This window comes from Gadus macrocephalus, chromosome 13 (assembly GCF_031168955.1).
Source record: "Gadus macrocephalus chromosome 13, ASM3116895v1".
Lineage (NCBI taxonomy): Eukaryota > Metazoa > Chordata > Actinopteri > Gadiformes > Gadidae > Gadus > Gadus macrocephalus.
Window position 1 is genome coordinate 6,880,305 of NC_082394.1, and position 16,529 is coordinate 6,896,833.

General features: G+C 48.1%; 2 protein-coding genes across 7 annotated transcripts in view; both read left to right on the forward strand.

Annotated features, from left to right (window-relative positions):
• The window catches only part of tkta (transketolase a), a 10,120-nt gene extending 6,486 nt beyond the window's left edge, over window positions 1-3,634 (forward strand). For both annotated transcript variants that reach the window (XM_060069566.1, XM_060069567.1), the window contains exons 9-14: window positions 387-543; window positions 992-1,122; window positions 1,231-1,314; window positions 1,431-1,524; window positions 1,684-1,806; window positions 2,531-3,634. In XM_060069566.1, the coding sequence (XP_059925549.1) occupies window positions 387-543; window positions 992-1,122; window positions 1,231-1,314; window positions 1,431-1,524; window positions 1,684-1,806; window positions 2,531-2,718 (777 nt within the window). In that variant the 3' untranslated portion in view covers window positions 2,719-3,634. The remainder of the gene's footprint in view (window positions 1-386; window positions 544-991; window positions 1,123-1,230; window positions 1,315-1,430; window positions 1,525-1,683; window positions 1,807-2,530) is intronic.
• A 789-nt stretch (window positions 3,635-4,423) lies between these two features.
• On the forward strand, window positions 4,424-16,452 carry LOC132471223 (protein bicaudal D homolog 2-like). Of its 5 annotated transcripts, XR_009528800.1 has the most exons (9): window positions 4,424-5,010; window positions 7,355-7,567; window positions 8,053-8,205; window positions 9,979-10,422; window positions 10,799-11,875; window positions 12,204-12,355; window positions 13,354-13,597; window positions 14,728-14,812; window positions 14,932-16,452. XR_009528800.1 is itself a non-coding variant. In XM_060070345.1 (8 exons), the coding sequence occupies exons 1-8, from the start codon at window positions 4,771-4,773 to the stop codon at window positions 14,758-14,760; spliced, it is 2,556 nt and encodes an 851-aa protein (XP_059926328.1). In that variant the 5' UTR covers window positions 4,424-4,770; the 3' UTR covers window positions 14,761-16,452. The 5 variants fall into 5 exon arrangements, 3 of the variants coding, with proteins under 3 accessions (XP_059926328.1, XP_059926327.1, XP_059926330.1); XR_009528799.1 differs by having other exon boundaries at window positions 13,354-14,812; XM_060070345.1 differs by having other exon boundaries at window positions 14,728-16,452.
• Window positions 16,453-16,529: the final 77 nt, after the last annotated feature.

A 16,529-nucleotide genomic window follows, 5' to 3' on the forward strand; every position in this document is an offset into this window, starting at 1 on the left:
GCGTGATAAACTAAGTGGATTTCGCAACTTAACGATTTTTTTGTGTATTCAGAAGTCACAGCGGTTAAGCTGAGAACAGAATAGGACCAATGTATTGAGGATAATATACAGTTATTACATTTTCGCGTCACCCACAGTTCAACTGCCAGCCACGATGTGCCATGGATCGTTTTAGCCTCTGGAAGGGCAGAATAAAAGGCATTGTTCCCCCCTCAGGCACCCTGGAGCTTTAAACAGATCTAGAAAAAGAGACAGGGGGATTGGGGACAGGAAACAGGAAATGATGCGTTAGGGGAAGTATGTTGCTGATTCAACATCTATAGGACTCCAGAGCCCTGAAATACGCTCTTCCCCCTCGTTTCCCCTCTCCCCCCCCCCCCCCCCAGGTCAGTGTTGCCATGGGCTGTGCGGCCCGGGACCGCAACATTGTGTTCGCCAGCACCCTGGCCTCCTTCTTCACCAGGGCCTACGACCAGCTTCGCATGGCCGCCATCTCAGAGAGCAACATCAACCTGTGTGGCTCACACTGCGGCGTCTCTACTGGTTGGTCCCAAGAACAACAAACGTGCTGTCCCAGACTTTTCCCCCCAACTCAACACCTTTTTTCCACTTCCCACACCCTCTGACTGTTAGAGCCTCAGCACCTCCAGACCTTGTAGTTAAACACAGCTGAACCCCACTGAACTGCTCCCTCTGTTGGTGTGGATGTTTTCAATCCTTTTCCTGTTAATACCTGTGTCTTCTCCTCACCCCTCACACCCTTAGCCCTCCGCCCTTCCCTCTTTCACCTTTCCCGTCTGTCCTGGAGGCTGTCACCCTTGGAACCCTGTTGGTAAAAGGTACTCTGCATGCCACTCTGTCTGTCCTCCTACCCTGTTTTGACACACTTTGCACGACTGATCCTTCTAATAGTAGATAACACAATCCATTGCCATGGATGCTTTAGGTTCTGTATTGATTGTTGATTGTTGTAAATGTGTGTGTGTTTCAGGAGAGGATGGCCCATCCCAGATGGGACTTGAGGATATGTCCATGTTCAGGGCTCTCCCCACAGCCACCGTGTTCTACCCCAGTGACGCTGTGTCCACTGAGAAGGCAGTGGAGTTGGCTGCCATCACTAAGGTGCGCCAGATGACAAACCCCCGAACACCCACACACTTTCAGACGTAACACACGCGTTCATCCAGAAGAAGAATAACAACATGGAAAATTGTGTATCTATGCATAAAGGGAGTCTGCTACATCCGAACCAGCCGTCCAGAGAATCCCATCATTTACAACAGCAATGAGGACTTCCATGTTGGACAGTCCAAGGTGGGTCATTTCTTTTATCAATATGTTGGGACACACACTTCCCACATCATGATGGATAATGGTTATGTGATGGATAATGGTTATGTGACTGCAACTGTGCTGGTCCGTCTCCCCAGGTGGTGTACCAGAGCAAGGACGACCAGGTCACTGTGGTGGCTGCTGGGGTCACCCTGCATGAAGCACTGGCTGCAGCCGAACACCTGAAGAAAGGTACAGCATGGCCAACAACGACGCATTTAAACTCTGATCAACCGTCCGTCCTCGGCAGATGAATGTAGGCCAAACATTCAATGTCCAACGACATTCTAATCTTCCGTACGTTTTCTGTCCTCCTTTGCGACTTTCCCGTTGTACTAAATCGCTCTCCAGAGAGGATCTATGTCAGGGTGATCGACCCCTTCACCATCAAACCCCTGGACGCCAAAACCATCATCGACCACACCCGCGCCACCAAGGGCCGCATCATCACCGTGGAGGACCACTACTACGAAGGTACGGGCCTCGGGAATATGTTACAGAACACTAACATCTTGGCATGGAGGGCAGACAACTGCTCTTCTGGCAACCAAGAGCCCGGCTGTACGGCCCCTGCAGCACTAAGGGTCTTCTCATTGGTCCATAAGGCAACATGAGTTGTGGTGGCGTGTGTGTATGGCCGCTGCATTGCTGAGGAGCGATCCGATGGCATCCAGTCATTGGCCACGCAGAGGTCCTTGGGCATTTGAGCCGGCATGGAGGGGGTGCTTTTAGTGCAGCACGGAGGGTCGCTGAGTGGCTGAGGGCCGGACTTGCAGAGCGCTGTCAGATTTCCTTAGCTAAGCATGCGCCCGCGGGGCTCGCAGTGACCTAGATAACACTGGCGGCCGTGGCCAGCCCCGTGTCATGTGATATGATGGGTTGGAGCACAGGCTGCTGGACCTAGGATGCCTCGCATCTGCAACCACTCGGATGTCTGGCAGGATATTCTCCCTACCGCTGAAGCTTCTTCCAGACGGACTGACCCTAACGCAACCCGAGGGCGACACACTGGATGTGTTTCACTAGAAACCTATTGTTTGGACTCCGTGGTTACCGTTCTGTGTATCTCCCTTTGCTTTTTGAGGTTACAAATGATGTTCGGGGTTTGGTAAGCGCAATTCCGTAGTCCTCACCCCTCAGATGGGTCCACTACCTCACGAAGACAGGTGTATTTCCCTTGTGTACTCTCCCTTTACAGGGGGTCTCGGCGAGGCCGTGGCCGCAGCGGTGGTCAACGAGTCCAACTTCAGCCTGCAGCGCCTGGCGGTGTCCCACACCCCCCGCAGCGGCAAGCCCCACGAGCTGCTCAAGCTCTACGGCATCGACCGCGACGCCATCGTCCTGGCCATCCGCAAGATGCTGAACAACTCTGCCAACGCCAAGTAACTCTCTCACCCCCCCACCGTCCCGTCCCGTCCCCGTCCGCGATCTCCACCATCGCCATCGCCATTGCCTCCCCCCCCCCCACACTTCAACCACACACAGGGTGTGTGTCTTCAATTCACACACAAGGGGCCCTATCTCTCAGGGGCCGTACACGCCTGTGAATGCCCAACTACGTGTTAATCTAATGTAATGTGAGTTTGTGTCGTACAACTTTTGATGTGTTCCACAGTCCACTTTCTTTTATCCGGTCCACTTTTCTTCCACTACACACAGAGCACTGCCTGTTTCCAATATTTCTCATCCCTGTTTTTTGTCATTCATCTCCACCATTTCAGGTTCTGCTCAGCTGAAGTATTGGCTCAACATATTTACTGTACTCATTGAATGGGATTTTAAGATTTTGATCATGCCACCTTACTGGAATCTGTTTTATAACTTTTATAATACTCTTAGGTCAAGGTGGGGCCTATCGTCATCCATTAGATCATCATGCATCTAATGTTACATGACTGCTGTCTCTCGGAATGAAATGGAATCGATGTTTGTAGAATTTAGTCTTGAAAATAAAAAGTCAAATGTAGATGTAGCCATACAAATCTATCCTGTTCAACCCATATTTCAAAGCCCACTGCCCATACTTACCGGTTAACCCTTTAGTTAGCAAATATCTGCTGTCATTTCTAAAACTGTTTTATTACGTTTCAAATAAACAAACCATTCGACTCAGATCTGTCGTACAACCTATTCAGTTTGACCCTTCAGTTATGACGTTTGTATGGTAGTTGGTGACAAAGTCATAGGGGGAGGATGGTTTTATTCATCACAGCTATCTGGCACAATAACACCTTGTTTTGAGTGAGATGTTGTCTGTACCTTGCTTTCATGTAATAAAGCCTTCTACATTTGATTTTAAGAATGTTTTGATGTTACATATTTATGCTGACGAATATGTCCACATTCTCTAAAGGGAGATTACCGTGTATTGGCTTCTTCATTGGTCAGTGGTTTCTCATACGTAACCTAATATGACTCATTTCATGATGATAATCACTTGTTTCTGATGATAAATGAGCAGACCCAGTAATATCTTTATGAGGCAGATTGCCTGGTAGAAGTGCGATATATTTGTGTAGGTTACTATTTCAGTCAGGTAAGAAGTATAGAAAAATGGAACATAATATCGAAATATGATCTCAAAAAAATAAGATGAATATTTCAATGTCAGGGATGTGTTTCGAAAGCCATTTTTGTGGGAATAATTATTTTTTGACAAAGTAGGCTACAGCCATATTCAAGGTTAAAGTTTATAATTTTTCATGTGACAATTCTGAGGTAAAATGTTGTGACCTTTAAAACAATGGTTTTGATAAATGAAAGATCCCATAGCACACTACACAGAATATGAAACAATACAAACATTTATTTGACAGCCTCATGAAAACTTCCCATATAGCTGACAAGGAAAATATAAGTATTCTATGCAAACCCTGCATTGACACGTCATAAAAAAATTAACTTTCTTCCCAGAAAACATTTTTAGTGTTGGTATTTCAATTCTCAGAGCTATCCCTAGGTGGCAGCACTGCCTCGAATGCAGTTCGGGGGTTTGGCTGGGAAACTCCTCCAGGAGAATTCGAAAAAGGTCGCAAGGCATTGTGGTCATTGGCGTACGATTGTAGAAATTGACGTACACGTCCTTTGTAATGTCAGAGTGTAAGAACTACATTTCCACTGCCGCATACAGGGTTGTGAACCAGCGTGCTGGTAGCCAACCGATGATCTCAACTTAGTTTCCTTCCCAGACTCACGGAGAGCCCAAAAAAATTCCAATGATCTGCATGCACTAATAAGATAGTCGAGAATGTAAGCGTGCTCTCTCGGAGTATGTCTTGATGTATTTTGCGCCATTGGGCGGAGGCATCTCAGAGGTAAAGCAACAACCATGTCGTTTAAACACAAAGGGAATCGATTCCCATTGTAGATTTGTTGCAGTTCTTCGTGGGCTGGGTCCAGGGGTATTGTGTGTAGTTTGTACACCCCAGACCGACCAAGATGTCCACGAAGGATCAGGAATATCCGGAGGCGACCCTGGTTAAGGAAGCCGGACCCCAGTGGGCCCATGTGGAGATCGAACGTCTTTCCCGGGAGTTGCGGGAAACCACCCATGAGAAGATCCAAGCTGCGGAGTACGGCCTGGCGGTGCTCGAGGAGAAACAACAGCTCAAACAGCGATATGACGAGTTGGAGACCGAGTTCGAAACAGTTCGACAAGAACTGGACCACCTAAAGGAGGTAACCGATCCCCGATGGATGGAAAAGATGAATGTACATGGGTTCTTGTTAATTCAAACAACCCTGTCGATCGAGACACATTATGAACTTAAAATAAGTTTGTCTGCCGGGTCGCTGTGAGCTGTCATATAGTCAGCAGTGATCCAACGTGATTTATAACAGTGTAATTAAAAATGGCCAAGTGATCCGTACCAAAATAAACTGTAAACCAGGCCCATATTGTTCAAGTTAGCTGACAAACACTCGTTTGTTTATGGAGGAAGTCCCCAAGCCCATCTGCTCCCGCTCCACACAAACCGACGTGTTGTCTGACCTTGGCTGGAGCTTACCTCCTTATACTATTAAGTTACATCTTTATCAACCCTATCAAATCACCTTTTAAGTAACCACCTGATATGCAATTGAATAACCCATCACGGTATTGTCATACAGCTTCTACTTTACTACTCATCCCCGTTTTCTTTCTGCTATCTAATGCCACGGCGCTGTATCTCTGGAACAGCCCTCTGACAGACGTCAAACCTGAGCCAGACAGTCCTATGTCTGGGACTATCTTACTCTGTTAGAGCAGGTTGAATAATGTAGTGTTTTGCAGTCATGGTGCAACACACACACACACACACACACACACACACACACACACACACACACACACACACACACACACACACACACACACACACACACACACACACACACACACACACACACACACACACACACACACACACACACACAGTAAAAAGAAAAGGAATCCCATTCTTTGCACAAAAAATGTTTACTAGTATGCAATGACCATAGACGGTGTCAGCCATGATGGAAGTCCCATCTGGTGGTCTGCAATACTTCCTGTCTGGACCCTGACAGCTACCATGCTTGTAGCCCCTACTTTGAGAGAAGATTGAGGGTAGTACACTTTGCTTTCCTTCAATGGAAGCGGTTTAATCTGTGTTTGAGGGCATGGAAACTGATCACTATTCCAAAACGATTGGCTTAAATGCTATATTATTTGGTGTATCCCGTTTTGGCTTATTATAATTGTATCATTTGACGCTATTATAAACAATAGTATTACCTGTCTAGACGTGGTTCAGCCTCACACATGTGGTTGTTTGAACCATGCAGCATGAGTGTTATTGCAAATATGGTACTTCAGCCTCACTAACCCGCTCAGTCCGTACATTCTCTATGTTCAGGACATGTATATCGTACACATTTATGGTAAGGTTTAAAATCGAAATTGGATTTCTCTGAGACAAACACGACTGATCACCAGTTCTGACACATCTGCTGCTCATTATGTGTTATTTTCCACTGTTTACTTCTACCAGCCAGTGAAACCCAGAGCCTTAATATGTAGACGTCTTACTGTGAAGCCAACATTATGTAAATGGCTCATGTGACTGAACTGAGACTTTTGGCTGTTTGTGTTCCTCTGTCTGATTGAACCTGTCAGCTGTGGTTCCTCTGACTTTGCAGTTGTAGTTGTCGAGGGTTTGTCACTGATTCATGATTGTATCAAACGCTTCCTCCATGAGTCACCTTCCAAGTATCTAATGCTGACTAAGCCCTTCCATGTCAGTCGGATGTCTTGAGTCTTCCATGAAAATTAAACCCCCAACCAATCAGTGTCTCCTACTCGATACTATGCTTTTCATGCTCTCTTTTGGCATATCCTGAAAAGGAAAGGCTGAAGGGCAGGAATTGAGAGATGTATTGGCAGGATCTGTCGAATTGTTGGTGGCTTCAAGGCCTTAAGAGACCAAATATGTTACATAACCACCACCAGTCGGAACAGAGACTCACTGGGTTGCATGGGTATTATTAAGGACCGCTAGCTGTGGAAATGCACAGTCTTCATTCTTCCCTATTTGTCAAATGTGTTAGCCATGTGCTAGCTACATCGCATGCTGCTATTATATGGGCCCAGGGGCCATACGGCCATTAGAATGACATCATAGATGCCCATTAATATCTTCCTGCTGGGTGAATGGTACAGCACAAAGTAACTAAAGAACTCTGTCACATTGACGCTACTGTGTCAATGAGTCGACGGATTATGTCATGTGTAATCTCTTACACCCATCTAAACTCTCAAAAGAGGATTCAAATACTAGACATATGTATTCCGTCAAGGCAACAATAAATAAAACCAAAAAAGGGAAGTGGTTGAGTTTTACAGATTCAAGATAAACTTTACTTCTTCAAAACAACAACGTTAACATTTGTGCCTCTGTATCGTCACATAATACCATCATCCAACGATCAATCGATTTCAATCCAAACATAAATCGAACCTGTGTGTTCCTCTCCCCCCCCCCCCCCCCCCCCCCCCCCCCTCCAGGCCTTCGGACAGGCGCACCACACCCACAGGAAGGTGGCGGCGGATGGGGAGAGCCGGGAAGAATCCCTCATGCTGGAGTCCGCCAGCAAGGAGGCCCAGTACCAGCAGAAGGTCCTGGAGCTGCAGAACGACCTCCGGCAGGCCAAGGCCTCGGTGGCCAGCACGCAGGCCGAGAACGACCGGCTGGTTTCCGTCGCGCTCGAGGCTAAAGATGTGAGCCTTCCTCGTAGTGTCTCCCTGCGCCGTGGGGACGCCTCTGATGTGGAGTTATCCCTGGGTAGTCTGTGGAGGAGCAGTGGGCGGCTGTAGGGATCAGAGGTTGTGCAGTTCTCTTGCCAGTGCCTTGAGCATAGTGCTTGGCAGGGGTGTGATGAACAGAGGTACGCATTTTGCAAGCGGGGGCACCTGGTGATGGTTAACATTCATCATCAGGAATGAACAAATATGCCAATACTAAGCGCTGTGGGGAAGATTGCTGCCTGAAAAGAAGCCTCTGCCACCTACTCTCTGAAGTGGGTCGAATTGGCCAGGGAAATGTGTACAGTATACAACTGCTAAGGTCGCTGGTATCAGTTGCCAATTTCATGCCTCACCTGTACATTCATTGCTGTCTCATTTATTGGTGTGTGTGTGTGTGTGTGTGTGTGTGTGTGTGTGTGTGTGTGTGTGTGTGCCTGCCTGCGTGTGTGTGTGTGTAGAGCTCTGAGCAAGTGGAGCTGCAGCGCATTCAGATGCGCGATGACATCAGGGAGTACAAGATGCGAGAGGTCCGGTTGCTGCAGGACTACAGCGAGCTGGAGGACGAGAACATCTCCCTGCAGAAGCAGGTGTCGGTGCTGAGGCAGAGCCAGGTGAGACACGGCAGGTCCACCCTTTACCTAGCCCGGAGCCGGGCATGAGGAGGGTATCATCTGGGATCCCTAGTGTGGGAAGTGGTCCTCGCTCTGTTCTAAGAGGAGGAGCTGTTGATTAATAACTTGTTAGACAGAATTTGATAAGATGTCTAACAAAAAAAGAATATGAAAAATGCCTCTAGCAAAATGCCCATCCGAGCCACATTATGGGTCTCAAAAATGTATGAATGTAAATGGTTAATATTGAGGTTTTCGGGCTGTCATGTATGAATTATATTATTCGTAAACGAATATGGGATTGGCATTTGGGATTGACAATGCCGCCTAGTTCCAGGGATACCTTCTTTATAACTACTACTTGAATATTAGACAAATATCCATTAGATATCACAATGATTAGATATCCCCAATTTCGTTGCACTTTGTGCAATGACAAAGAGATTCTGATTCTGATTCTGGCAATGTCTCATACCTTAAAAGGGATATTTAAAGCCATGTGTTTCATTGGCAGATATTTAGTCAGTGTGAATCAGGAACACTTCCAGTCATTTGTTACTGACTGTGATAAATGAACACAAAATTCTCCATGACGTCAGTCATGGAGATGTGAAATGACTGACGTTATGGGATGTGAAAATCAGTAGCGGTTGGTCATATTCAGATTTTTTTAAAGTATGATATATTGTTCCTTCCTTAATTTTGTATGGCTACATATAGTTTATGCAATAAGAGAATATATCAGTTCCTATTTACGATAGCATTCTGCGATAGAGCAAATAGACTTTCTTGCTTATGCCCTCCTCATGTTGTACTAAAAATGTTTTCTTTGCCCTTGTTTGTTAAAATAAAAAGAAAGTTATGAAACGACAAAGTTGGACATCTAATCTCCTAACCGAATCCCCATCTAATCTATGAGCAAAACTACCCGGCATGTCTAAATGCAGCGAGGATATCTTCAGAACAGTGCAGAAATGTCCTTTTTATATTGACTAATATTAAAGACATTTCTAATAACACTAATATAATCAATAGACACTTTATACTTCTTACACATCAAGAGTTCCAGTAACCGAAGGTCTTTTATTTTGTGTTCCCGGATACACCATCAATATCTCATTGGTGAATTAAAAAGGTCTGCACTGGCCTGCCTGTCATGAGAATGTTTTGCTAAGGAAAGCGCATTTATGTTTCATATAATTTTGTTTCATTTTGTTTTCATAACACACACACACACACACACACACACACACACACACACACACACACACACACACACACACACACACACACACACACACACACACACACACACACTAGCTCTTCTTATGGAATGGGCAGAAGGTTGGGTTCAGTGGTATCTAGACTAAGAAAACTCCCAACCCAACCCCAGTCTCTTCAAGGCTTACTTTGACAGTAAATGGTACTAGATGACGGAAACTCAAGTCAAGTCAATTTTATTTGTACAGCCCTACATCACAGTTACAGTCTCAAAGGGCTTTACAAACCATAGATTTAAATTGCCCCCTAACCCTAGCCCACCAAAATGGCAGAAAAGATCCTCCCTTGTGTATCAAGGAAGAAATCTTGAGAGGTGTCTGGGATCCTTCCTTCCAGGAAGGGTTAGGAGTGCAAACGGTGCCATCATTGACATACAGAGTAGTATCACAAGTAAACATTTTAAGGAACAAAAAGAGTTAGATTTACAATTAAACTGTGACACTTTGAGCCAGCTCTAACTCCCATGGCCGTGTGTGTCGCCCCCCGATCCAGGTGGAGTTCGAGGGCCTGAAGCACGAGATCCGGCGGCTGGAGGAGGACTCCCAGTGCCTGCAGAGCCAGCTGGAGGAGGCCGTGCGTCTGCGGGAGATCGCCGAGCGCCAGCTGGCCGAGGCCCTGGAGACGGTGAAGACGGAGCGCGAGCAGAAGGCCTCGCTGCGCAAGGAGCTCTCCCACTACATGACCATCGGCGACTCCCTCTACCAGGGCTCCTGCAACGTGTCCGTGGACAACCTCAAGCTGGCCGACGACCCGTTCGGCGGCGAGGGGGACGGCCGCGACCTGCTCCGGGGCCTGGAGAACGGCCTGGCGTCGCTGTCTATGTCGACGCCGAGGAAGAAGGGGGAGTTGATGAAGCCGGCGCCCAGCCTGGTGGACGACCTGCTGAGCGAGCTCAACATCTCGGAGATCCAGAAGCTGAAGCAGCAGCTCATGCAGGTACGGGCAGCACACTGCGGCTCGTGCAGGTACAGCGGCACACAACGGGACATGGAGCTGCCCCTGTTGACACGAGACACGAGATGGATCACTAGATGGAGTGTTTTGGTGAACGAGGGAAAGACTCTTTTGGAGAGTCACGCACTCTGATCTGATTGTGTGCAATAGGTTCAAAGAGTGGTGTTAATGATTCCTATTTATTCAATTATTCCATTACTGCATGTTGCTTTATTATGTTGACTAATTGTTTGCCAACAGTTATAACCAATAAGTAATTTATGGAATAGGAGTATTGCATTATTACTCATCAGCAGAGACGCGTCCCCGTCAGTGTGAACGCGTGTTCATCCTCACTAACAGACCGCTGTTCCCTCAGGTGGAGCGGGAGAAGATGTCCCTGCTCGGCTCCCTCCAGGACCTGCAGAAGCAGCTGGAGCACGCCCACGGCACCCTGTCGGACCAGCAGGAGACGGTGGGCCGGCTCACGGAGAACCTGGTGGCCATGCGCAAGCTGCAGGCCACCAAGGAGCGCCACTCGGCCCTGGACAGCGAGAAGGAGCGCGACAGCCGCGAGGCCGGCGACGGCGACTACTACGAGCTGGACATCAACGGGCCCGAGATCCTGCAGTGCAAGTACACGCTGGCGGTGTCGGAGACGGGCGAGCTGCGGCAGGAGCTGAAGACGCTCACGGCCGAGTACCAGGCGTGCCGCGGCCGCTACGAGGAGGAGCGCGCCCGGCTGGCGGCGGAGGTGCGGGAGCTGAGCGGCGGCCTGGCCGCCCTGGAGAAGAGCAGCCGCGCCGACCGCGAGGAGGTGCTGCGGCTGGAGAAGGAGCTGCGTCTGGTCAGCGCGGCGGCCGGCGAGTCCCTGGGCAGCCTGAACGTGGCGCAGGACGAGCTGGTGGCCTTCAGCGAGGAGCTGGCCAACCTGTACAACCACGTGTGCATGTGCAACAACGAGATGCCCAACCGCGTCATGCTGGACTACTACCGCGAGGGCCTGGCCAGCGTGCGTGGGCTCGCCGCCGCCGAGGGCAAGGAGCAGCACTGGGCCCCCGTGCTGCTCACCAGGGGGCTGATCCCCGAGAACGACCCCGCCCACACCGCCACCGCCACCACCACCACCACCGCCGCGCCCGAGGCTAACGGTACCGCCGCCGCGGTGTGCCCCGTCCCCGCGCCGCCGCCGCCGCCTAGCCACGCCCACCGGCCCGAGCCCATGAACATCTACAACCTGGTGACCATCATCCGCGACCAGATCCGCCACCTGCAGCAGGCGGTGGACCGCACCACGGAGCTGTCGCGCCAGCGGCTGGCCAGCGCAGAGATGAACGGCGTGGGGGACCAGGACAGGGACGCCTGGATGGGGGACATCCTGAAGCTCAAGTCGCTGCTGAGCACCAAGAGGGAGCAGATCGCCACGCTGCGGACGGTCCTCAAGGCCAACAAGCATGTCAGTCGCGTTGAGGGTTCTAACGTCAACTTGGGGTGTTTGTTGTTGGTGGGGTGTGATCGTGAGAGTGTAGTAAAAGGGATTGTATGACTCAATGCGGGGGTGGGGGATAGCAGTCGGAACCAAAGCATGATACGACATGTTTCGGTTTGATGGTTGAATGGGTGGGTGGCCTTGCGAACAAGTTAGTATAATGCACGTGCTCGGCCCAGCTGTAGTCCTGTACAACGTGAGGAGGCCCCCCCGTCTACAAATATACCGTGTGAACGGTCTCTGAAATAGCGATCAAGGCTTCAGTGAGTGCTAACAAGCTGCCGTCCGCCCGCAGACAGCTGAGGTGGCGCTGGGAAACCTGAAGAGCAAGTACGACAACGAGAAGGTCATGGTGACGGAGAACATGATGAAGCTCCGCAACGAGCTCAAGGCGCTGAAGGAAGACGCCGCCACCTTCTCCTCGCTGCGCGCCATGTTTGCGACGAGGTACGCTTTCTTCTTTCCTTTTTTTTTTTAACAAGCCTTTTAAATATTTAGGCGTTTAGGACACGCTTGAGCAAGTTAGTGCAGATGCAGGAGCCGCCCTAGCCAGTACACTGCTTTGTTTTGTATTCTTCACATGTGCATTCATATTCATATAAATATTCATATGAATATGAATTGTTCGCTTAGGAGTCATGTTATTCCTATTTAGAATAATTGTCGATTATTCGAGGAGCGAATTAGGATTGGTTTACGTGTCTAAATTTAGGTCGGCACAAAAAAAAGCAAAAGAACTTCTGCATATGTGAGAGGAGCAGAGCATTGTGGGAAATGTCTGATGTAATAATAGCTGGAGTCAGAGGGCTGGCAAAGTCATCATCCCTGCATCTGGCAATTGCAGGCTGGGGGGGTGGGGAGGGTGGACAAGAAGTCTGCTGTGTTAATCCTACCACCTGCTGGCCATGGAGGGTAACTTACTATTTATTCATTTAGCAACTACTCTTATCCAGAGCCATGGACAGTTATAACATGTAGAGGTCAACATGGAGCAGGTTCAGTACAGAGTGGGGCTAGTTTGAAAGGCGGTGTGGCAAATGATGGCATGAAAGCAGATCACAATGTGTGTAACACTGTCGTTTATATATTTGAAAAAGTTATCAACCGATCACTATAATGTCAACGCTGCGTGTAATGTAAACCCACAAGCAAACCTAACGTAAGAGGAAATTATTTAAATTGTTGTATTTATTTTTGGAAGTTACAAACGGCTTCATACTCCCCACTGTGAATCAATTTACTTCCCCCCCCCCCCCCCCCCACCACCCGTAATCAACATCCGGGCTCCAACTCGGTGCCTCTTGTCCGCGCGTCAAACACCCCCGGCCGCTACACTACATCCACCCGCTCTCCACTGCTGTGACGACCGTTACCCTTTCCCTCCGTTACCTCCCCTCCCCTCCCTCCCTCCCTCCCTCCCTCCCTCCCCTCCCCGTGCCTCTCAGGTGTGACGAGTACGTGACCCAGCTGGACGACATGCAGCGGCAGCTGACAGCGGCCGAGGACGAGAAGAAGACCCTCAACTCCCTGCTGCGCATGGCCATCCAGCAGAAGCTGGCCCTCACGCAGCGGCTGGAGGACCTGGAGTTCGACCACGAGCAGGCCCGCCGCACGGCCGCCGGCATCGGCCCCGCCGCCGCCGCCGTCAGGAGCAAGCCCAAGGGGAAGGGGGCGCCGGCGAGCCACCGTGTAAGTCGAAGGCCCGCGCACGCCGCCGCCGCCACCACCGCAGGCTTTAGCGACTAACATCGGCATCGGCATGGTTCCTGTTCTGCGCTCTTCCTTACTCCGCTGGTCCGGTCGGGGCCATCCCTGCATCAGCCTGTCGCCCCCGTTTCATCATCAACATGCTTGGGTTGATATGCATTTTTTTCATTTTCTTTTCTTTTTTTTTTTTGTTACTTGAAAAGACATGGATGAGTTTTGCACGATTCAGACCCCAACTGTTGGCATGGGAATGAGCGCTTAGATCCCCGATGGTATTTACTGCCTGTGGCTGGCTGCTAGACGATCTAAACGGATGTTGCTTATTGTTTTATTACTAATTAACTAATATTTAGTTAAGGTCCAGGCAGAATCCTGAACCCAAAACATACAGGACAAAATGGTTTTCCTTTTGGATAGAATTTACATTATGACATTATTGCTGTAATATTATTGAGATTTAGATTTTCTTCAGTATAGAGTAGTTCTCGATTCCAATCAAAGTGCCAGCGTAATGTTTCCAGTGAATGGGACTCAAGGGGCTGAGTCACACACTGTTCCATGGTGTCACGTGACTTTAATGTTATTCACAGGAAGTTCAACAAAGCTTTTCTGTCGTTTAAGACGGTGGATTGTCATTGGAGCAAAAGCTAGTTTGAGTCTACCGAGGAACCAAGCATTTGTTGTTAATCAGGGACTTTTACACAGTTCTATTTTGCATTTTGCTGCAAAACTTGAAATTAATCAATGGCGTTGTAGTGTGTTATCGGAATGCCAATAGATACTTAGTCGTTTCAGCTTCTCGCATGCAAAGAGAAACGCGCCTTGACTCAATCATCCTATGGAATGTCTCCGTCTTTGTAATGCATCGGTGTTGTCAACGGCTACAGTTGCCATTGGCAACCGCTGTCAAAAGCATCAAGGCAACCTGCCACATGACTTGCTCCAAGTGTGTGGCGCTGTGAAAATCCAACGTCAAGCCAGTTATGATCCCTCCCATGAGAGCCACAGCTGCTGGAGCTCATCTACATTTATTTTTTTTTCCCCCCTTTGTCACTTTGTTTAACATTTCATTCCTCACTTCACTCGGGACACCTCGTCACCCCCTCTTTAAGAGAACCGTGCACGGTGGCTTCGGGGCGTCGTGAGTCTCCCCGCCCCCCCCCCTGCAGACCCCACCACTGCACACCTAACCACCTCGTAAGCTCCATCCCACTAATGCATCACCCACCTCCACACTCATTCAACTTCTCCTCCCAGACGGGCGGATGGATGACTCGGTTGACCTTGTCTTGTTGTTTCATCTCTCCCGTTTGCAGTAAATGACTTGAAGGGCCAACGTCACTATGGAGGTCCGGCGTCAGCGGGCGCGCGTGTGCGTGTGTGTGTGTGTGTGTGTGTGTGTGTGTGTGTCGAACATGCCCACGCCCATGGTGTCTGCGGGGATGTAACCTGGAGGTAAAGACAAAGGCAGTGGTCAAGACACATGTCAGAGAGGGGGGGGGGGGGGGGGGGGGGGGCTACGCCGGAGTTAGCCCCTCTCACCCGGTCGCTGCGCTCGTGCTTGTCATTGTAGCACACCTGTAAATGTAAATGAACCCCCCCCCCCTGAATCCCCCAATTCCAAACGTTTCACTCCCAGCGGCATGACCGGCAGTCTCGGTGTATGTTGTACTCCCTTCCTTTCTAAAGCACACGACGACTCCGTGTTAGTGCGTCCGAAGGAGGCTCACCACACCTGCATGTCCTGCGTTTCATACTTTGCTGACGAAGCACTTTGTCCTGTGTGCCTTGGGCTGTCTCAGAGATACTCATGTTCATTATTATTTTGTATTAGCATCAATGTGTTTTATTGTTAACATTTCTGCCCTGGCTAGCGACATGGAGGGGATAAAGAATATATCTAAGTAACACCACAATGGCTTTTCCATATTTATTTTTTAAAGTTTATTTTGTACAAAGAAATGGTTGATTTATTTTGAACGGGGCTGATGAACCATGGAACCTGTGCTGTTTTAAAGGTATCTTCCAGAAAGATTCTGACACAACGAATCAAGGGATTAATTTGGATTTCAATGTCCACCCTTCTCAGTTATTTACCTTTTTAGCCTTTGATTTAGGTGTGCCTTTTTGGACTATTTCTTTCCAGGAAGAAGAAAAGAGTACAGATGTGATGTAACGCAAGGGTGCGAATACAATTTCAGGGTCTTAACCAGCTTCTGTTCAATAAGACACTTAGTATTTTGCCTTAAAGACACATTGTTCTTCGAAGGTATTGTTAAGTATGTGTGATGGGACTTAGGAAAAGAATAATGCAAAATGTATATTTATATATGCAAGCTTTATAATTTAAAGTCATGTGATTAAGTTAATATTCGTCATCAATGCTAAGTCATAAAGAAATGCTAATAATGTTTTTGTTTTACTGCAATGTTAAAATCTACTACAATGCCAAGCAATTATGGAAGATAAAAGCATCTTCATAAGCATGCAGTGCCATTTTTTGTCAGTTTTTTTTATAAAGTGCAATTTATATCAAGAATTTATTAATAGTTTGTGCCATTTAAACCATTGTACGTTTTCGCTCACATTTGCTCACCTAACTAAGTTGTATATGTTTTTATTTTAACCTTTCAAGTATCTTATTTATTTAATACAATGTCAAACTGTTACAAGTATTGGTGCCTTTTGTTTCAATGAAGACTTGGGTTTGATGCTTGGTGAAATATTCAACATACAATAACTGTGGTAACACGCTGCTATGGTAAATGCCTTAGCTGGTGTCCCTGCTTAGTTATAGTTTATAACTAATGCAAATAAATAAATCTCACTGTTCAAGACCTGGCCTTTGTGTTTATTAATGCATCTAAGAATTTAGCTATCCATTATGAATATCTCAAGAAGCATGCAATAAATG